Source organism: Ailuropoda melanoleuca, chromosome 5 (genome assembly GCF_002007445.2).
Source record: "Ailuropoda melanoleuca isolate Jingjing chromosome 5, ASM200744v2, whole genome shotgun sequence".
Lineage (NCBI taxonomy): Eukaryota > Metazoa > Chordata > Mammalia > Carnivora > Ursidae > Ailuropoda > Ailuropoda melanoleuca.
This window is the reverse complement of record NC_048222.1, coordinates 112,360,796-112,384,025: the sequence shown is the minus strand read 5'-3', so window position 1 is coordinate 112,384,025 and position 23,230 is coordinate 112,360,796. Positions and strand designations below refer to the sequence as shown.

Genomic DNA, 23,230 nt, shown 5'->3' with positions numbered 1-23,230 from the left:
ATCTCCTGAAAATGTTTATAATATAAAAAAGAATGGATGAAATAAATATGGATCATAAATTGAAAATAAAATCACTTAGAGGGCACTATGCCGAAATTTGACTTTAACCATCCACGAAGCCTATCTAGCTGTGAATTCTACATTGACAGTAGCTTCTATCTGGTTTTAGACTATATTCAAACAACGCCTCACATTCAGATGAAAATGATTCATCTAATCTTACCAAATATTTACCTACCAAATATTTTTGCTTTTTCAAATGTAATTTTGAGCCCACGGATACAATCTTCTGATAAAATACAAGATATAGGTAAAATATACAATTTCAAATATTCTGGAACTCTTGTCAATGAGAAGTTTTAGAGAACATCAAAACAAATGTGGCAAAACTGAGTACCCCTCATCTTATTTCTCATAAAAAAAATATTATGCCTTGAAAACCCATCAATGGACAGAACAAGCCACTAAAATGAATTGTGCTTCCTTACCTCATTTTCCAGAGCTCAGCACAGTGTCTGGCTTACAGGTGAGAGTCAATAAATGTTCAATTACAGAAAATTGGAGAATACTACTTCTTTATGACGTAAGTTAGGACAAGCTTTCATTTTGATTCATGGAAACGTTATGGGGCTGACACAGAATCTAAGTGACATTAGATCCATTAACTAATAAAACTGAAATTATTAAAAAAAAAAGAAGACCCCCATATACAGTTAAACCAAGTAGGTATAAACATAATGAATATTAGTAAACACTTTCCCAGGTGAATGTACTATAGACGATGAGAACCATCTACAGGAAGAAAACTTCAGAAAGCCATAGTTTACACACATGATTTAGAAATAGTTCTACTGTTAATCAAGTGATGAAAGACTGATGTTTCACATAATTAAACTCCTGATGAAAATGTGAGTAATGAAAAATCAGGAAAACAAATTGGGAAAACATAAATTTAATTTTATAAGTGTCCATATTTTCTTCTGACTCATTTTCTCTCTTTTTTTTTTTTTAAGATTTTTATTTATTTATTTGACAGAGATAGAGACAGCCAGCAAGAGACGGAACACAAGCAGGGGGAGTGGGAGAGGAAGAAGCAGGCTCATAACGGAGAAGCCTGATGTGGGGCTCGATCCCCTAACGCCGGGATCACGCCCTGAGCTGGAGGCAGACGCTTAACCGCTATGCCACCCAGGCGCCCCCTGACTCATTTTCTTAAAGTAAAAGGAAATGCAGATTTCAGAAGAGAGTAGGGCAACACTGTCTATTCTCTCCAAACATTTAAGATACCAAAAGGGCTGGGACAACTTTAACTGTAGTTTTTCCGACTATAAGGAAATGCAGATATTTGTCTGGGTTTTTGTCATCAAAATTAATCAAATTAACAACAACAAAAAAATTGACCAAAAAAGCCATTTATAGGGACACAACTATAGTAAATTTTGATTATCATATTTTCTAGTCAAGCTTGTAATAAGCCATACTTTTGAAAGTATCTATGTATCTATGTGTCTGCCTATACACACACATAGACACCTACATGCATATGTAAGCATGTGTGTGTATACACGTATCCATGAAAACCGAGACTTACTAATTGTCTTGGGAATAACACACAAACGTATTCTTCTTATATGGAACCAAACCTTCTTAAATGTTTTTGAGATAATTCACAAAATTATTCCCCAGAATACGGCTAAAAGCATTTTATCATACGGCATTCTTTTCAGGAACCATTATGAGATACTGTGCCCTAATATCCCTAGAAGTTTCTAAGAGTTTTAAGAGCGGATGCTTGTTTTGCTTCATAATAAAAATTTGGAGGAATGTGTCAAAGTAGATTAAACTATATCAGAGTCTTTAAAAGAAAACACTCTTCTTCTTTCAAGAAGGTTTTTATGTAGCAAAAGAAAAAAAATGAGCGCTGCAAGCAATTCTGAAAACACAACAGAGATGCAATTTGATAAACAGCCTTCTATCATCTAAGCCAGAGCAGTGGAAAAGCACGCTATCAGCACTTTCATCAAAGGCACTATTGACTCCTCTTTTTCTATCTCATTTTATCATGACTTTCTCATTTTGTTTACTCAGTCAGTGATTGGGAAAAAATGACTCCTTACCCCTTGGATGAGTTATGATGGCGTCCACTAGAGAAGGGTCCTTTTCTCCATCTTTGCTGCCACCACCAGCACCTTCACTGCCACCATCTCTTTCAATCAGTTTATCCACCATGGCGATAATGCAGTTCAGGCTCTTCCCCACATTGGCCCACACCCTATCCTGAAAAGAGCATGAGTATCACTACACATTTTTACTGCAAACACAAGATAAGGCAAAATCGGATAAATCCATTTGGAGAAGCAGGTAGAGGAACAATCATAAGAATGCACACTCAATGATTAATTGTAATACACCCATTAATTTGGCCAGACTATAAATATACAAGAAGAAATCCGCTTCCTCTTAATAAAGCAAAATTTAAGTGCTATAAATTTTTTATTTATTTCATTATTTTTTCTAAATCATAAAGCAATGAAAAACTACTGTACAATATTAATCCAGAATTGAACAGAACCTATGATATTTTAAACTGGACATATCTGTTTTCCTTATCAACACTTAGTAAGAAAGCAAAGACACACCAATATTTTTCAAGGATAGCTATAATTTGCATTCAAACTCCTTTTTTTCCTTTTTATTGTGATAACATACATAACATTGTTTACTATTTAACTGTTTTTAAGTGTACAGTTCAGGGGCATTAAGTACATTCACATTATTATACAACCATCACCACATCCATCTCTAGAATTTTTCATCTTCCCAAAATGAAACCGCATCCCCACTCTTTTCTCCTCTGCTGCTGGCAACCATCATTCCGCTTTCTGTCTCTATGGATTTGACTGCTATAGGTAACAGAAGTTCTTAGAGTGTGGTCTTCACATCACCTCAAACAGAATGACCCAGAGAATTAAAATACAAATCGTTGGCTCCTACTAAGTCAATCAGAACCCTGAAGAAGGCACTCTAAACTGAAATTCTGACAAGCTCTTCAGGAGCTTCTGACCACTCACATCTGAAGAACTTCTACTCAATATTATATGCTATAGCCATTGATGTCACTGTGGCTCATTTATTTCTTCTGAAGAAGCCCCTACCACTAGGGGACCTCTGTCACCCAACTTAACCAATTCTGATTAGCATCCATTTTTGTTTAGGGCAATTCATGACACTGAATTCTTTGATTCATAAAAGTTGTTATTTCTTAATAACTATATTTAAATATAGTTATCATTATGGTAGCCTCTCATCCCTAGCTTCCCTTTTTGCTCCTTTCCCAACATCAGATAGATGGAGTCACTGACTCCCCAACTATAATGGTTAATTTTATATGTCAACTTGATTAGATCACAAGATGTCCAGATATTTGGCTAAACATTATTTATGGGTGTGTCTGTAAGAGTGTTTCTGGATGAAACTAACATCTGAATTAGTGGACGCATAAAGCAGTCTGTCCTCCTCAATGTGGGTGAGCATCATTCAATCCACTGGAGGTCTGATAGAACAAAAATGTGGAGGAAGTCAACATGTGATCCTTCTTGCCTGATTGACTGAATCGGGACATTGATGATCTGCCCTCAGCACTTCTGGTTCTTAGGCTTTCAGACCTGGACTGGAATATACATCACTGGCTCCTCTGGTTCTAAGGCCCTTAGACTCAGACTGAATGATACCACCAGCTTTCCTGGGTCTTCAGCCTGCAGATGGCAGATCTTACAGATGGCAGATCATGGGACTCCTTGGCCTCCAAAATTGTCTGAGACAATTCCTTATAATAAATAATATATATCTTATTGGTTCTGTTTCTCTGAATGACCCTAATATACATATTAGGTGTATCTTACGTATCACATAAGAACCAAATGGATTTATGGTGCTTTTCTTGCATTACTCTCTGTAATAGAGTTATTTCAGAGCTATTTAGAGTAACACCTAATGCAAAGATCATACTCAATTATAGTACTTCCTTAGTAGTTTATACATTTTTACCCAAATGCATATTTTTATCCAGGTTAATTTTGCTAGTTTATAAACATAGAAACTAATTTTGGGTAAGATAAATCTAGGAAGAAAGAACTAAAGTTAGTTTAGATTATCTGATGTTTGTCTTATACAGACTAAATTAGTTGAATAATGTAACAAACAGATATGAGAGTGTATAGATACGCATACTACAGTTGAGGGGGGAAAGTAGAACATTCGAAGTCTAAAAATTTAAGTTCGAGGTCCACCGACATGACATGCTACCTTGGGAAAACCTCCCTATTTCTGGGGAGACACGGTAGGTTCATCCACAGCTTAGAACGCCCTGCCTACGTCACCATGCTGCAGTGGGAGCCAAGCAACATAGTTTCTGTGAAAGTGCTTGGAGAATTATTACGATTCACCAAAATCACGTCCTCTTCTTGCTGGCTTTCCTAAATGAATCAAACTTGCTTTTCATCACCTTATAATCCTGGGTGTGAAATACGCTATCAATCATAAATAATCATAAAAATTTTTCCCCTAAAGGCAGAGTTCTTCCACCCAAAAATTAAAAGCACTTCCCCTCTAAGGGAAACTAAGACACCAATCACATCCATAAATTGCTTTATGCCCTGCCTGTTGTCTGAGAAAATAAAATGGGGGCACCTCTGAGCTATGACCCAGGAGACCGAAGGAAGCTCACTTCTTCTGGGATGAAACATGAGGAAAGGTAAGAAAACTGAGGTCCTGACATCACTCATATTGGGATTTGGTGAGGAGCTTACATTTCAGACCACAATAACAAACTTAATGGCCCTTATTCTGAATATGGCTTAATCTCTGCCGACAACTGCATCTTTAAAGCTGCTGAATGGAAAAATGAAATAACTCTAACTAACACTGGGAATAAACTCTGTTATTGAGGAAAAAAAGGGGGAGAGGATTACTCTTAATTTTTCAGATTAGCTTTGTACATGAGATAAATTTTCAACTCTCTTCTTGTTGCCCATGTTGAGAGGAACATTATATTTTGATCAAAAATTAAGTAGTATTGCATGTTGCCTTTCTTATATAAAGTAATACAAGGGGTTAACCAACTTCTCTTAATTATATCTCCAAGGGCCAGAATATAAGAATATATAAAAGGATAATTTTATATTCTAACCCTATATATTGTTCTTCCTTTATAGATACTTTGGGCTATAGGATTATACTCACAAAAAAAAAAATCTTTGCTGCCAGTAGAGAGACCTTTATTGGCATGAGATGCAGAGTGAAGTATGTTCACTGGATGAGACCAACAACCATATGGTAAGAGGTTAGGTGGCAAACAGCAGAAAAACATTTAAGTCATTGAATGCTTAGAGGATACACAAGCTGGGAGAATGTTTGTTGGGGGTGAGAAATTGGACAGTTTCTTGAGCAAGACTAATACATGATTCATACATAATCAGTTTTTTTATTAAAGATACACTCAGCAGAAGACCCCAAGTGGACTCAAGGTGGTCTTTATCTTTTGGAGAGGAGATCTTGCCTAGCTGGTGGGGAGAGAATGCTGAGTTTTGCTAGTCACTGCTTCTTTTTCCTTTATGGCATCTACAAAGTAAATTAAAGTTAGCGATTTGCATTGCTGTCTCTAATACTAGTCTATGAGTTGTTTGAAGGCTGTGTCTTCACTGCCTTGCAGAGGGCCTGGAGGAAAGGCAAACAGAGAGGTAAATGGAGCAAAGGAGAGAGGAGAAGAGAGATGACTCCAATGCAGAGGCAGATTGAGAGCTGCTATTTATATTCACCTGGTATATGAAATTAGCTAATCTACCTTCAAAACCACCACATAAGATCAACATTATGGACTCAGTCTTCAGAGGTGAGGAGACTTCAGGTAAGAGATGTTGAATAATATTCCACATTAAAATACGTATAACTAAATTAGAAATCCTACTTGGTTTCAAACACTTGCTTCTTCCTCCATGATCTCCCACAGAATTGTGGCGCACAGTAGGAATTCTTCTTTGTGAGATTACTAGAACTCTGAGGACAAGCTAGACAGTGGAAGGTCAGGAGAAGGAGCCACAGGAAGGATCAGGCAGAGGCATGTGTCACCTCCCATGAGCAAGAGTACGTATCAGTTACCTGAGACGTGAAAATGAGTCCAACGGCAATTCACTAAGAGATGACTCCGAAAAGGACAGTCTGGTCACAGGGTACCCTTAAGATTAATCAAGAGGATCATACACTCAAGGATGGAACAACCACTTAGCTAAAAGGTCAATGAGCTTGGGTCAAAGGACATAAGTGACTAACATAAATAGAGGACAGTGTCAGCATCAAAACCCAAAATCTATTCATGTGATTAGGATGTAAAACAAGAATTGGGTTATAGGGAGGGAAAATAGTTCAATTTCTAGGAGATAATTATTAATTATTCTTTTTTTTTTTAAATTTTATTTTATTATATTGTGTTAATCACCATACAGTACATCCCCAGATTCCGATGTAAAGTTTGATGCTTCATTAGTTGCGTATAACACCCAGTGATTATTAATTATTCTTAGCAAAATCATTAGTTTGAAATTAGGATGTTAAAAATGGATAGGAAATATTCTTGAAGGGAAACCTCAAATATCTGATTTCTCTCCTAAATAAACCACTTTCCATAACACCGCTGTGAAAGCATTCACACAAAGGAAAATAATCAGCAAAAATGCATTCTAATTCTGATAATTTTCACTCATGAGGACAGTCCATGTAGGAGTTTCTTTTTGCTTAGATTGCTAGTATGGCTGGGGCCGACTTCATTTTCTTCCCTACTAAGACTACACAACATGTTTCAGACTGCTCCCAGGAAGAGAAAATGCTGGTCAGGGCGGCGAAGAAAACGAAGCCTAAGAATGGGGCTGGTGTTTCTGTCCTTCCCCTCTCAGGTCAGGGATACTACTCTAGATCCTGCTTTAGCTCCTCAGCTACTTGTGAATTTTCAAAGCAAAACAAAATAAAATAAACCAAAACCAAAACAACAACCTATCAGAAAAACAGATTGCTGGGTTTCCCCCTCCCCCCCCAGAAATGGCAGCCATTATCCTGCTATGTCTCCTGATGAAGTAAGTAATGGAAAATTGGTGGGTTACAGTCTGACCTTTATTAAATGGAGCCTAACTGGTGTCCTTGACCTTAATGAAGCCTTTAGACACTCCATCTTCTTGGAAGTGACAGGCTATAAACTATTTCTTGGCAATGAGGGCACAAGGTCAAGGGAGAACTAGCAGCAATATTTATTCCATTCTGAGTCAGGTGCTGATTTGGGTCCTTATTTATTTCTGGGTTAGGAACTAAGTTAACGTACAGGTCAAGCCTGTGGCAACAGATGCACAAATTTAATGGACCTACCAGGGAATAGTCAGGGGGACTTTGCACCATGGCAAAGTGAGCCACGAGCGCAGGGGACATGGTGCTTATTCTGCTTGCCATGCATGCATGAGACTGGTGCCATCAAAAAAAAAAAAAAAAAAAAATCCTGACTCCTCTGGATCAGCAGTTAACTTAAAAAAAAAATTAAAAAAAGTTCAGCAATGTTTAACTGATCAATTTTTCTGGGGCCAAGTTTGATTAGAATGGGCCAGTGAATTAATACAGCCAATCACATCTCCAAAGAGAAGCTTCAGTTTATCCTTGAGTTGATTGAGAGCAGGCGGTATTCCTCAACACTGCAAACCTTCGTTCTTTCAATAGCTTGCTGGCTCTTCTCGCTAAATCCTTGCTTTTACCAGACTGTGGGGTGAAAGGAGCTGCACTTAAAATACTCTGTGGCACAAACTGGCACATGTATGGCCCACCGTAGGTAGTACACACTCACACACACACACACCTGCACACACGCATACAGACATACACATCGTGTGCATTAAAAATAGCTACCCATGTGATATCCATCAGCATTAAGGGAGAGTCCCCAACCTTTGCTTCCTATTGATCCTCCTGCTTAACTACACATAATTACTCATGTAAAAATTCCCTGACCTTTGTTTCCTGATAACCACACTGCTGGCCTCACCCTGAAATTCAGTCCCTAGTCATACAAGTGAATTCAGCTAGTCAGCTACTGTTTCTCTAGTAGACTTCTCCATATTCTCGTGGTTTGGCTGTTGGCCAGACCCATAAAACCAGCTATCACACGATCAGGTCTACACACGAGTGCACGTTCACCTTATCCACCACCATGCTCATATCCTCACTCTTCTGATCAAAAGCAGGCTTTGCACTGCAGCAAGTATCCATTCTTCTCTCAGCCTGGAGGCAACTCAGCAGTTGTGTCGACCTACATAATTCTCCTTATTTCTCGTTAATCTTCAAAATGAAAACTTCCCCAAGTCAGTCTCCTTGCTGTCCTAGAAACATGCTATTAATTAGCTCAACATATACTTTCTGGGCATCTGCTACAAGCTTGCTCAGTGCTGAACATCAAAGATATGAAGGAAACCTTGGAGGCACTAATATTTCTGTCTTGACACATACTGCTTTTTATGCTTAGAATGTCTTCTCTCATCTTCCATCAATCCAAATGCTCAACCTATCAAGTCTCATCATCTCCAAGAATGGTTCATCCTATTCTCTCTGCTTAACAGTGGGCTCTATGAGGGCAATGACTATTATTTATTAATCCTCTTATTCTCAGGTCCTAGTACTCATCAGGTAATAGATAAATAAAAGAATGAATAAATGAGCAAACAAATGAATGAAGGAAGGGATGATTTTTTTCATCCTCTCCAACCATCATATAACTACTCTCTGAATATTTTCAGCATGTTTAATTCTCTCTGAATATTTCTGACATGTTTAATGTGTATCACACAACCACCTCCATTCTGGGAAAGATTCCATATCTTTCAATATCTCTGCTTATTTTATGAGTTCTGGCCATTCACTTGAATTAGATGATACGACTTTAAGGATCTATATTTTACACTAAATTTGCTTTCCCCCAAGTACCTATAGCATCATTGCACACTACTGATGCTTAATTAACATCCGTTGATTGACATAACAACCTGTGACTTACAAATAAAAAGATACAACTGTAGTAAGTATTATCAACATGCATCTTCAAACTAAAGTTAGAACCAAGCTCATACTCTGAATGACGGCGTTCACCTAATAAATGCACATCATACTAATGGTTTCAATTTGGTGAAAACATCACATAAAACATTTGTTTATTAAGAAAAAAATCCACTGATTAACTAAAGCTTTTAATTTTAAATTGGTAATTGGATGTTATCTGCACACCATTAGATAGTTGGTGCAACTGGCTGAATTATATGACATTGTCAGTTGGTGTGTTGCATACAACCAATTTCCAGGATTGATTTTTTCTTAACGCATGTACCCTGATATATCAAGTCAATAGCTTGCCTATATATATGTCAGCATTTCTCTTTAATTATTTATGTTTGAGAGAGAGAGAGCATGACTGGGGTGGGGAGGGTTAGAGGGAGAAAGAGAATCTTAGGAGACTCCATGCCCAGTGGGGAGCCCGATGTGGGGCTCAATCTCACGACCCTGAGATCATGACCTGAGCCCAAATCAAGACTCGAATGCTTAACCGACTGAGCCACCCAAGTGCCCCACCTCAGCATTTCTTTTAACTATTCATTAAATTATGGATATTCAAAAATTTCTACACAGAAAATAATGTCTCACTATTCACATTAGAATGTACTAAAGTTTTAGAGCACTCGATTTGAATGAAATCATAAATTTCCAAAGTATGTGTGTGTATTCATTCAAGTTTGCATATTCATTATACATGGGCAAATGAAAATATCTGATGTTGAATCAGGCATTGTAAGAGTCAATAAAGTATCCAAGGGAGATGATGGCATTCAATATAAAACCACAGGAAAGTCACCATTACATTAATAAAAATAAAGTATCTCTGTTAAAAACACTAGTTTGAGGAGGATGAACTGCTGATTCAGCAAATCCATTTATTCATTTATTCCTACATTAACTCTGAAAAATACATTGAGCTAGTGTGTATAAAACACTCTATTAGGTGCTATAAAACAGGGAACTGAAGGTGAATGTATTAACTTCATGTGGGAAAATCTAGAAATTGTCAGGATTTCATGAATATGCATGCACATAAAGATCTCATTTGGGGTTTCTTTTCTTTAATAGAACATTTGTGCATTTTAATGGACAGTCATGAACTTTGCTTAATCACCTTTCGTGGACTTTAATATTGGATAAGTATTCAAAGCACATTTCTCTTGAGTGAAATGGACTGGAGAAGTTCAGGAATGTTTCCCATCCATCAAGAAAACAGATGATAGAACACATTTCAGTTGCCACATAGGGAAAACTAGCCTAATACTCCCTGTCTTTACCTGCCCTTTCTGATGGAGTGAGTGGATGCTTCCAGTATTCCCTCCTCATTATAAGATTAACAAAACAGACAACCCTATTATGTGTGATTAGGGATGAAAAAGAAAAAGCTGGGAAAGGGGAAAATAGTCATTTCCAATCATATTTGCTGGGTAACATCTAAAATTATTTCTGTGTAACTAGGACCTTTGTAATCAACACATGAATAACCAAATAAAATTAAAATTGCCACCACTGGGTTTCTGGAAGCTTCTGAAGGCCTTAACTCATCATATTGTATGTTCTTCATCATGTTCTTTGGTCATCTCTGATGTTCTATATCCACCTTGAATTTTACTGCTTTCTATGTTTTGATAGATATTGGAAGATGTTTGATAGATATTGGAAGAGGACTGGAATAGTCACCTCTCAAGTTGATTATGACACTGGGAAATATGCACTAAGGAGAGAGGGATATAGCTGGGTACTTTTGAGTAGAAGAGAAAATATAAAATCCCCAGAATTCATGAATTCTAGTAAGGGACAAGGTGCCTGACATAGTGCAGAGTCATGTTAAGGTTAAATATTCCATGTTTCAAAATAAGAAGGTAAACAAGAATAATTTGAAGGCAAATTTCAAAGTCATTAATTTATTCTATAATAAATAATGAGTACCTTTTCTGTGCAGATGGCCTCCTAACCGTGTGGCTACAGCAGTGATCATGATACGGACTTTGCCCTTCAGGAGCTTATAAAGATCATGAACACATGGAAGAAACAGGTATATAAGCAAATGATTATAATTCAGTGTTCATGAGGTTGTATGATCACAAGATGCAAGAATAACGCTTTATTACACAAAATGTTTTAGAGTTGAACGCATATATATATAAATATATAAATACATACACGTGTGTGTGTATAAAACATACATCTCTATCTATAACATAAAATTTGGAAATAAATGGCCATAATTTAGTGGAAATTTTATTCCTTCAGGTAACTAAGCTATAAGGTGTCACTTTAGAAAAGTGAAATCTTAAGTTAGTATCTAGTTGTCTATAAGCATTAATTACCTCTGAAGAATGAGATTTATTCCCTTCCTATTAAGATCAGGTCAACGGTTTCACATAAAATAATTCTAGCCATTCAGAGAACTAAACAAGATCTGTTTGAATTACTAATTTGCATAGGTACCTCTGCATTATCCACAGCCGGAACTATTTTCCCTAGAGCTAAGGTCTAAGATGGAGATAGAAGATGGCAAGTGAAGTTGAGAATACAGATCACTTCGGATTGCCCATGGAGGTATCTGCCCGGCTAAATATGTTTTGCCTTCAATAGTTAGTAATATTTTGCAACTATGCATGCTTACGGTTACTAATTATAGCAATATAAATAGTTCTATCGATACTCTTGTGAAGCTTAACCATTCATATTTGTTCTAGACAGCATTAGAGAAAGTTGTAGTACAAAATGGAATGTGAGATGTTGGTAAAGAACATGCCAGAAAGTGGTTTATGTAAATCTCATTGCAAAATGCAATCTTTGGGAATACTGAGTTACAGAGAAACCACAATTTTTTTCAGGTTATAGGTGACTTTATTAACATATGTCTGACATAAATATTACTATAAATTTATGCTTTTGTTTCTATAACATATAAAACTATTGAAAACTTATTATGGATTAATGTGGATCATCTATTGTGCTTATGTGTCATGAACACATTTTACCATAAGAAGTCATAGCAAATGTTCCCCGAGCTTAAGCATGGAAATAAAATTTGATTTAAATTTACAACACAAAAAAGGGAATGAATTGGGTAATTTGGGTGGTGAAATGTTGCCTGCTACAGAAATTTAGTTCAACTAAAAAACTGGGTTTGGGATATAGCTAAGTAAAAAGAATAGTTTTCCTACTTCTGTTCTTTGCTAGTATGGATCAGAAGTTTATCTTTTTTTTTTTTTTGAACAATTTTTGAATGAGGGTAGACAGATTTAGCCCCGAACCCATCAGTGTAGTAATGTTGAAGTTAAATCACAGTGTTCTAGAGAATAGTATAATTACTGGAAGCCACAAAAACTGGGTCAACTTAATACTTTAGTTGGATGACATGCTTTCATATTTTGGACAAACTAATCTTGGAATCCCAGCTGCTAGAAGCATCTGTTGTAGAGATAAAAGGAAGAAAAGCAATATGTCATTTTTACCAGCTAAAAGATGAAGAATGTTATATTAGTTTATTTCTTTGCACAGATTGTCATAAAATCCCAACATTCCTTTGGGTTTAATTGTTTACTAACTTTTCAGGAAAATAAATCTTTAAAGCATTCAATCATTTAATAAGTAAAATTCAGCAAATAACACTTTTTTTTGTCGATGATCATTTTAGTTTCAATCTCTTCCATATTGACTAGATAATTATTACCCAGATTATATGTCATCAATTTTGCCAACAAAACAGGTTGAAAAAAGAGCAGCCTCACACTGATTTAGAATTAATAGAGATTCTTTCTCCTAACCTCAAAAAGAAAGGTTTTTATACGAACAGAGTAGAATTCAAGAGTAATTTACAAGTATATATTTACTTTCCAATATTTATTGTAAGAAGCTACAGACAGTTGTTCAAGTTAAGTGATTGTTAAAACTACAGTCATTATAAGACATTAAATAAAACAATTTTTTTAAAAAAAATGGAGCTACCATAATCCTATCTAAATCTAAACCAACTTCAATGATCAGAGAATGCTTTCATATATCACAGAAACCTAACTAAGTTAACTTAAAACACTGAATTATTTCAGGAAGTTGATTAAACATGTAATCAGTGCTGAAACTTTTCTAACACCTAATTAACTAGAAAAGTGGTACACAAAGTTATGTTTCCAATTCACTTAATAGCACTGTCTCTGAAGGCATTTTCAATTAGCTACATTTTCTTTGGATTTACTCAACTTTTCAAAGTTAGATAAAGCTTTGAAAATAATGTTAAATAGTTATGACTTTGGTAGATTTTTTTAAAGTAAGGTATTTCTATCTTTTAACCAAAGTATCTTTTTAATAGAAAGTGGTTGCTTTGGAAAATCAATTGGATGTTATGTAACAATCAAAGTTAGTTACATTTGTACATAGAGTCAAATTATATTAGAAAGAGAAAGAAGCAACTTTTCTGAGTGGGAAGGATTTTCCTTGTAATTGTGGCAAATTTAGACAAAGTATTCATATACTTTCTAGCAACAGTGGGTTCTGGAGGAAACTCAGAAATTATATGAAAGAAGATAAAGAGGGAGAGGCAGATCTGTATTATTATCCTACCCTTCTGCCTGTGAAAGAAACCAAAACAGCTGAGAAACTGAGAGGACCCTTCCGCCAAGACTAGGAAAATATTCCCAAAAAATAATAAAGGGTAAACCAACAACCACACAGACTCCTACTGCAACCTTGACTGGTCCTTCACGAGGACCAGAATTACTCTTAATTTTTCCAAATGTTGCTAGTAAGCATCTCTACCCATTTTCTTCGGTGCCTATTTGAAACTTTTACCCCTCTCCTCATCCTATCCTCCTCTTCCCCTTCTCTTTGCACACGATTTTACTTTAAGGATAAAATAAAGTACTCACGTTAATATCCAACTACATAAACAATTCATACAACTCAATGGAAAAAAAAATTTAAAAGTGGCCAGAGGAACTGAACAAACATCTTTCCAAAGAAGACATACAAATAACCAACAGGTACATGGCAAAGGGCTTGACATCAGTCATCATCAAGGAAATACAAATCCAAAGTACTATGAGATAGCACCTCATACCTGTTAGAATGGTTATCAAAAAGACAAGAGATAACAAATGCTGGCGTGAATGTGCAAAAAAAGAGAACCCTGTATATTGTGGGAATGCAAATTGGTACAGACACAAAAACAATGCAGAGGTTCCTCAAAAAACTAAAAATAGAACAGCCATATGATCAAGCAATTCCACTTCTAAGTACATATATGCTTGAAGGAGATGAAATCACGATCTCAAAGAGGGATTGGCACCCCCACGTTCACTGCAGCATTATTTACAATAACCAAGATATGGAAGCAGCCTGAGTACCTACTGACAGAAGAATGGGCAAAGAAAATGTCGTATATATGTGGAATATCATTCAGCCATGAAAGAAATCCTGCCATTTGCAACCACATGGATGGACCCTGAGGGCATTAAGCTCAGTGAACATAAATCAGATGGGGAAAGACAAATATTGTATGACCTTATTTATATATGGAATCTAAAAACAAACAAACAAAAACCAAACTCATAGAAACAGAGAACACACTGATGGTTGCCCCAAGGTCCTCACCCCTCAAGGGGGTGGGATAAATAGGTGAAGAGGGTCAAAAGGTACGAACTTGCAATTATAAGACAATAAGTCATGGGGACGTAATGTACAGTGTGGTGACTATAGTTAGCAATACTGTATTGTCTATTTAAAGTTGTGATAAAGGTCCTCCAAGAAAAATAATTCAACTATGTGAGGTGATGTATGTTAATTAAATTTATTGTGTAATGATTTCGTAAATCATTATCATGTATACCTTAAACTATTACAGTGTTAGATACCAGGTGTATCTCAATACAGTTGGTCAAATATTTCAAATAAATAAAAAAGAAGCCATCCAGCTTCACCCAGCCTCCTCAAAGTGAAGCTGATCTTTACACTTCCCCTGCGGTCTCAGCAGGAAAGCCCACTTTCCACCAGTGTGCTAGAATTGAGGGTCCTCTCTCCCAAGAAAGGACCTCGCTCTACCAGTCATCACCTATCTGTTTCTCAAAAAGGTTTCTGCAGTATAAACATGCTCAATTTTCACCATCTTTAAAGCAAAACAAATAAACAACTAATAATAATCACGCACACACACACACACACACACACACTCTCTCTCTCTCTCTCTCCTTATATGTCAGCTGCTGTGTGCTTGTCTGAAAGTCATTCTCTTTCTTGAAGGGTTAACTTTCTTTTTTTTTTTTTTTAAGATTTTATTTATTTATTTGACAGAGACAGCCAGCGAGAGAGGGAACACAAGCAGGGGGAGTGGGAGAGGAAGAACCAGGCTTCCAGCGGAGGAGGCTGATGTGGGGCTCGATCCCATAACGCCAGGATCACGCCCTGAGCCAAAGGCAGACGCTTAACGACTGCGCTACCCAGGCGCCCCTGAAGGGTTAACTTTCCATTCACTTTTTTTTTTCCTTTTTTTTTTTTTAAAGATTTTATTTATTTATTGGACAGAGAGAGACACAAGGGAACACCAGCAGGGGGAGTGGGAGAGAGAGAAGCAGGCTTCCCACTGAGCAGGGAGCCTGATACGGGACTCGATTCCAGGACCCTGGGATCATCACCTGAGCCGAAGGCAGACGCTTAACAGACTAAGCCACCCAGGTGCCCCAAATAGGGTCAGGTTCTAAAAGGCAATTGTCAGTAGCATATTTAAGACCACATCTTGATAAAGATTATTCCAAACATATTTAGCATATTTAGTTGATTATAACTTGGAGTACCATATTTCTACAGAAAGAATGGCTTAAGTAATTTCCATATTATTATTCTGATTTTGGTACAATTGAATATAATACTTTTTTGTATTCTATGGAAAGTAAGCTAATGATTTCTAGCATTTTTCAGGGTATATTAAAATAATTACAGGCATGAAAATATATAGTGAAGTATATAGTCCTTTAACCTTTAGCTTTTTTTTATAATGATTTTTTATTATATTATGTTAGTCACCATACAGTACATCCCCGGTTTCCGATGTAAAGTTCGATGATTCATTAGTTGCATATAACACCCCGTGCACCATGCAATACGTGCCCTCCTTACTACCCGTCACCGGTCTATCCCATTCCCCCACCCCCCTCCCCTCTGAAGCCCTCAGTTTGTTCCTCAGAGTCCATAGTCTCTCATGTTTCATTCCCCCTTCTGATTACCACCCCCCTTTCTTTATCCCTTTCTTCCCCTACCGATCATTCTAGCTCTTATGTTCCATAGATGACAGAAATCATATGATAATTGTCTTTCTCTGCTTGACTTATTTCACTTAGCATTATCTCCTCCAGTGCCGTCCATGTTGCAGCAAATGCTGAGAATTCGTTCTTTCTGATAGCTGAGTAATATTCACTTTTAAATCTTAAGAATTTTACTTCTGGGAATCCACATGACCACCGACTCCTCCCAGCCTTATCCCACATACAACCGGGAGCTGCTCCGCAGTCGTCATCTCTCTTTCTAGATCCTGAATAGGCCACGGGGTCCTTGCATCCCCCGGTGGTTCATTCTGCCTCCAGCCAGCCACACAGTGAACCCAGCAGAACAGGTGTGACGGGACACAGGACGGCTCACCACAAACCCCGTCAGCTCACCGCGCATTTCTCACACTCTTCCTTCCCTTCCCCTCATGTGAGGGTCTGTACATACGATCTCGAGCGGAAGTCATATTGGCAGAGCCTATTTTTGACCACCGGGCTCTCTCCAACCTTGGTCACAGCATACTGTAACTATATGCTAACATGTCTTATCTACCACGAGACTGTTGAATTCTAGAACCCAAGGATTTAGTATCACTTACCTTCCCATTTGGAGCACCTGCAATATAGAAGGTCTCAAAGATTATCGAAAGGAAAGGAAATAAGGAGGGAGGGCAGGAGAGGGACACTTTCGAACAGCAGAAAAACAGCGAGGTGTGGGGGAGGATTTAAATGACACAATGAGGTGAAAATGATCAAAACGAAAGATATCCAATTTCAAAATTTTCACTGCATTTAACATAAAAAAGGAAATAATGTGTCAAAAGGTCAACATTTATGTTTAATTAAATGAAATACAAGTTATTTTCCATATCTACTCAAACTCTTTAAAATTCCCAATAAACATTTTATGCTAGATCCAGTCTCCCCATTTACCTCAAGGGATACTATTAACCCCCATAAAAAGACTATTTAATGTATGCATCTTTAAAAAGACAACGTATAGCAATAATACTGAAGTATTATTTTAATAATAATATATTACTATATATATTATATGTATAATACATATGTGCTACTATATATAATAATAAGTACAATGCATTTGCTTACGCCTCTCCAGGTAATGGGGCATTATTGCACAGGTAAGTCATTTATCTCATGACCACCCGAAGAGCTAAACAGAACAGAGGCTGTTATTCTCATTTCACGGCTGAGAAAATTGAACTCCAGAGAGGTTAAGAGGTACATACGCCTTGGAGCTGTGAATAAATTGAAGAAGGCGGCGAAGGTAAAAAGGAGAAATATTAGATTTGCTCTTTTTGAAAACGCTTTAGTGGGAGAAACGCAATCTTAATCAGCAGCAACAAATACTTATTCAGCATTTACCTCTTGGAACCCAGCTCTGTCTTTCCTGGGATAGAAATTTTATCAAAAGAGAGAGCAGGCATCACCTCACAGCCCTTCAGACAGCAATTTTTGTGAGAGAGCCGGGCCTTCCAAATAATTTACTCCCCAAATGCTCTTAAATTCCAGGGTGGCAGGAGAAGTGATCATTAAGTATTTACCATCGACGTGGCTAGAATGCTATTTCTTGGTTAAACTCGTGATACAGTAAAGAGCTTCCTTCTCTGCCAGTGATGTGCACATACTGTGGTGGTTCCTGGATGATCAATACGTGTTTATTCAGGAGTAACACTGTTACCCTTTCCCCAGAACCTTCCCGTGTCTCTTATCTTATTCTGTCCAACTAGAGCTCTTATTACCATGCTGGCTTCTTTTTGTTTTGTTTGTGGTTTTTGGTTTGGGGGTTTTTTTTGTTTTGTTTTGTTTTTTGCTTTACCAGCTATTTTTTCAGATGCTTTTATGTGGCCATCGTTCTGCCAATTTTAGAGCACCTGGAGCGACGTCTTCTTTTAAATAACAGAATCATGAACAAGAAGGATTTAAGAGGTCTCTCTGTCCACTGCCATTTAAATGCTAATACTTCTTGAAGTACGTCTGGAACTGAAACGCTGGATTGCAACAAGAAAGTATTTGCAACAAGTAGTGGATTATGAGTGATTTTTTACTCTTTTTCTGAAAACCACAATTTTAATGGTTTATATTACCTTGGCAATAAATACAGAAAAGTATTATAGAATCCTGTAATTGTGGCATCTTTGCTTTTATGACATTTTATATATACATTATATATATATACACACATATATTATATATATAATATATAAAATATATATATATAATGCTAAATGAATGTGATCAGGAATAAAACTAACATTTATAATTTGCCCCCAAGGAAAAAAGTGACCTATTTATCCACAATCTGTATTATGACTACTTTCCAACTTGTTTTGACGAAAAGCAGCGATTTCTCATCTTTCTTGCTTTACTCTTCAGGACTAAACATTAAGAGGCAAGCAATGTGCATGAGACTTACCCACTCTTCCTCATCATAGTCTGAATGATGTGGTATGGAGTCCTGCCTTCTCACCGGCGGGGGTGGGTCCTGGGGACAGCTGTCCTCTGTGCTGTTCTTAGGAGACGGCGGTTTCTTAAGGACACCTCCTGGTCTGGCAGTGTAGAGGGCTAAAAGAGCACTTCTGACCAGCTGATCCTTGAAGGCATGTACAAAAAGCTCTGTCTGGAAAGAAATTGACAAGGATTAGAAACACCGTGGTAGGCATCCCAGCATAGAGCTAGGAAAAGGTCAACAGCAGATTTGTTGGCACATAAGTGGTGTGCCTGGTGGAAAAAGTACAGGCAACAGAGAGAGAAAATGATTCATACCAATCAATGAAAATAGTTGAGTTCTGGGACACTGCCAAGGCCTCGAGTCCTCCTGTTCTAAAAGTTACTGCTGAGGTTCTGTGGGCACTATAAACACCAGCTGTCTCCTCAGCCCCCTCTTTTAGTTCCAAATTCTGTCTTTGAAGATGAATTTCACTAGAGGTAATCATTTGAACACCATTTACCTGCTGCGCTTTTCAAGTTAATTCCAAATGCACCTTAAAAGAAAATGTGATGAGACTATGTATATTATATATTTTAAACAGAATGAAAGGCTAAAGAAAGGAAGATATATCTTAAAAGTAGAGGCAGAAAACTTTTTTTCTTCTTAGCATCGTGAGTAGACTTTAACAGTAGAGATGGCACAGGCAGTCTGCCCATGAAAATATTTGGTTTTTATTCATTATCACCCCCTAAACTGTCTCCTCCACCAAGTGGTTTCAGTGATGCTCAGTGTTAATGAGGCTGCTTTGGAACTTGCCATGGGTAGATGTTTACAAGCTGGTGGTAAATACTTAGCAAATACTATAGAAATGATGCTTCCCAACAATAAAAAAAACTTTACAGCAGTACTTTGCAATTTCCTAATGAAATGTTTAATAGCTTCACCCTGTACTCGACTGGAGGATGCAGTGATTGATTTTCTGTATTATACTACGCTTAACATGAACATGGTCCAACAATCTACTCAAAGAGTAGAGAAGTAACTCAAGCATTGACTCATATTGTTAACACATTCACACTTTGCAATCTGTTAGGAAGGAGCCCTTTAACTCAAAGCATTATTTTGAATAATAGTTGACGCCATCGCCATTTAACGAGACACCTGGATGTAATGCTGACTTCACCATTGCTGTAAGTCAAGGTAATCCTTGATTGGCACATTCTTGATGTGCAGTCAACAGTGCCATGTCTAACTAATGGTTACTAAATTATCCCTAAAAAACCCCTGTTGTGAGTGTCAGCAATTAAAGAAAACCAGCTAAACCCCATGCAAAACAACTCCTGAATAAGACTGTGTTATATCTACATTGTTAAGTCTTTGCAATTGGTCATGAAGTTCTAGAGCTGGAAGAGACCTCGAAGTCAGACCTCTTCATTAACCAGATAAGGAAACTAAGAAACAAGAATGGTGCCCTGTCCTAGAACAGAGTGCTTACTCGTAACACAATGGAACAGAGCCTGAGTTTTCTAACAAATTCAGTAGCTTTTCCCCTTACTCCACACCACCTACTAACCTACGATCACCTGCATGCTTCTGTCCTTCTTCTCTTCTTCCTTAATCCCAAGCTCTCCGAGTGCTTTAGATATCTATCCACTCTTATAATTAATCATGTCTACAGTTGCCAATGTAACTATCTTCACTGTTAAACTTTACTGGATGTTTTTAAATATTCTTTTAATCTTATTGGTCATATTGAAAGCACTCTGAAGGTAAGTAGACAAGAAATATTAAAAAAAGAATACAAGAATAAAAGGTTGAAAAATATTTTGGTAATAAATTAGGAAAACAAAAGAAAAAGGCAGCTTATACTGAAAAGGCACAAAGAGTAGTGTTAATTGATATTCACAATGAAGTGTTAAAATGAGAATGAAAGTTACCAAAAAAAATACTGATGAAAAATTTAGCTAGACAGTACTCAGACGAGGCAGTATAGTTAAAGCAAAATGGGGAAACATGTTATTTACATAATTTTCATACAGCATGGATAGATCCATCAATGTGAATTTAAATATTTAAAGATGCAAATTTACTTCCATTCAGCTTAACTAAACTATTTCTTTATTGATAGTTTCAATAAATTCTTTTGACTTATTTTTAGAGCAAAACAGCTTGCCTTCTTTGAATTCCTGCTACTACAGTTCCAGTCTCCATAACAGTCACCTAATTACTATGTAGCTGAATATCTATTCACACCCAATGAAATCTACGGTTCTTATAATTGCCATCATTTTCTTCCCATTGCATGCATGTACAGAGATTCCACTTCATTTATTCAAATCTCATTTGGGTTGATTTATCACCAAAGACATCGAAGATAATACACTATATTCTTGCAGTTTCACAACCCAGAATTTTCTGGGGGGTAGCTGAATCAACACACAAAATCTTATAGAAACACTTTGTGTCTATATTGAAAAATCGATTTGACTCTTTGGAAACTCTCTGAATCATGAAGATCCTTTGCATAGAACTGCAATTTGTTAGAAAATAGCTAAATATTCCATTGCTATAACCATATGACCTGCAAATTTTCTTGACCAGCACTACTTAGTAAATGTAGATAAATGTAGACCCTGATGTTTTACAGTCAAAATAAATTAGCTTGAAGAGATTAATGTAATCACTCAATTCCAATACATCTGCATGCTGCTGTTCTTGCAACTGAGATATTAGGGAAGTTAAAGTCATGAGAAGGATGTAACCATGTCTGAGTTGCCCATTGACTCAAAGTATTATAAACCTTTTTCCTTTTCTGACTCAGCTCACATTACATTAAAGGAAAGAAAAAAGGCTGTCTAAATGTTATCCTAAGGGTAGGCAAAACAATTTATTTAAAATAGTTTAATAATATGTAAAATAACAGGGGCGCCTGGGTGGCACAGCGGTTGAGCTTCTGCCTTCGGCTCAGGGCGTGATCCCAGCGTTAAGGGATCGAGCCCCACATCAGGCTCCCCTGCTATGAGCCTGCTTCTTCCTCTCCCACTCCCCCTGCTTGTGTTCCCTCTCTCGCTGGCTGTCTCTATCTCTGTCAAATAAATAAATAAAATCTTTAAAAAAAAATATGTAAAATAACAAAAGCATAAACTCTGAACCTACGGTAGATCATTTCATTTGTTTGACATTAAAAAAGAGAGAGAAATATTATCTTAAAATGAAATGTTTTCATGTCTTACTGACATTTTTCCAATTCATATTCTCATACAAGTATTCTTCAAAGTAACACACAGAATTATTTGCAAGTATAAAACCAGTAAAATTACTTCTCCTGGGGATGAATTTCCCAGGTTCCTAAATATTAATGGCAGAGGAATAGTTAGGAATATGTTTATTTAAAACCACCCTTTTTAACTAGAGATCTCAAGAAATTAAGCAAAGTATCCTATTTAGAATCTCCTTTTTTCACTGAAAAAATTCAAAGCAATGCCTAATCACACCTGCAATACAGAAGTAGCCAATGACATAAACAAGTTATTATTATTATAGTAGTCATGTATATGGCAAAAAAGAATCCTATTTCTTTTTCCGGATCCTACCACTTCCTATTGTTTGCACCTAACTAGCTTCATTTATTTTTATCAGCTGCATCGGTCCCTATCTGATACCATTTGATTTCTTTTTTATTATTGAGGTATAATTGACATACAATATTATCAGTTTTATGGGTACAGTATAAGGATTCAACATTTATATATATTGCAAAATTATCACCACAGTAAGTCTGGTTATTTTTACTTTTTAGAGGTTTATTTATTTATTTGAGGGGGGAGGGGCAGAAGGAGAGAACCTTTCAAGAAGACGCCCCAGTGTGTGGGGAGCCCTATGTAGCTTGATCCCATGACCCATGAGGTCCACACCTGAGCTGAAACCAAGAATCAGTTGCTCAACCAACTGAGCCACCCAGGCACTCCTGGTTATTTTAAAAATTTTGATAAGCTTTAATTATTTCATAGGGCAGTAGTGCTTACTCTGGAATTAGTACATTAGTATGTGTTCAACATTCCCCCAAAGAAAAGAACATTGAACCTTCAGGAGAGTTACTTGACATCTGGGCAGATCATACAAACTATCCACTTGACCTTGGCTAAATCACATAATCACTTTTCCCTAGCTGGCACAAAATTACAATGCCTATCTGTGAAACTCTTATGGTAGTCCATTGTAAACTGTGAAGTGCGCTCTTCTATTTATGCTCAATGCTCTTCTTTCTTGAATGATCTGTTCAGTTTCCTTTGTTGACTCATCATTCCAGGCTCATTTAAAATATGGTAAGTGGATCCTAAGGGACTTTAAACCACTTTCTTGAAAGCATTTTTCCCATATT

At 36.9% G+C, this 23,230-nt stretch overlaps 1 protein-coding gene across 9 annotated transcripts in view; it reads right to left on the bottom strand.

The window, feature by feature from the left end:
* The window catches only part of INPP4B (inositol polyphosphate-4-phosphatase type II B), a 753,420-nt gene that overhangs the window by 99,780 nt on the left and 630,410 nt on the right, over nucleotides 1-23,230 (bottom strand). For all 9 annotated transcript variants that reach the window (XM_034661577.1, XM_034661575.1, XM_034661579.1 and 6 more), the window contains 2 exons: nucleotides 18,835-19,038; nucleotides 2,118-2,277 (listed from right to left, as the gene is read on the bottom strand). In XM_034661577.1, the coding sequence (XP_034517468.1) occupies nucleotides 2,118-2,277; nucleotides 18,835-19,038 (364 nt within the window). The remainder of the gene's footprint in view (nucleotides 1-2,117; nucleotides 2,278-18,834; nucleotides 19,039-23,230) is intronic.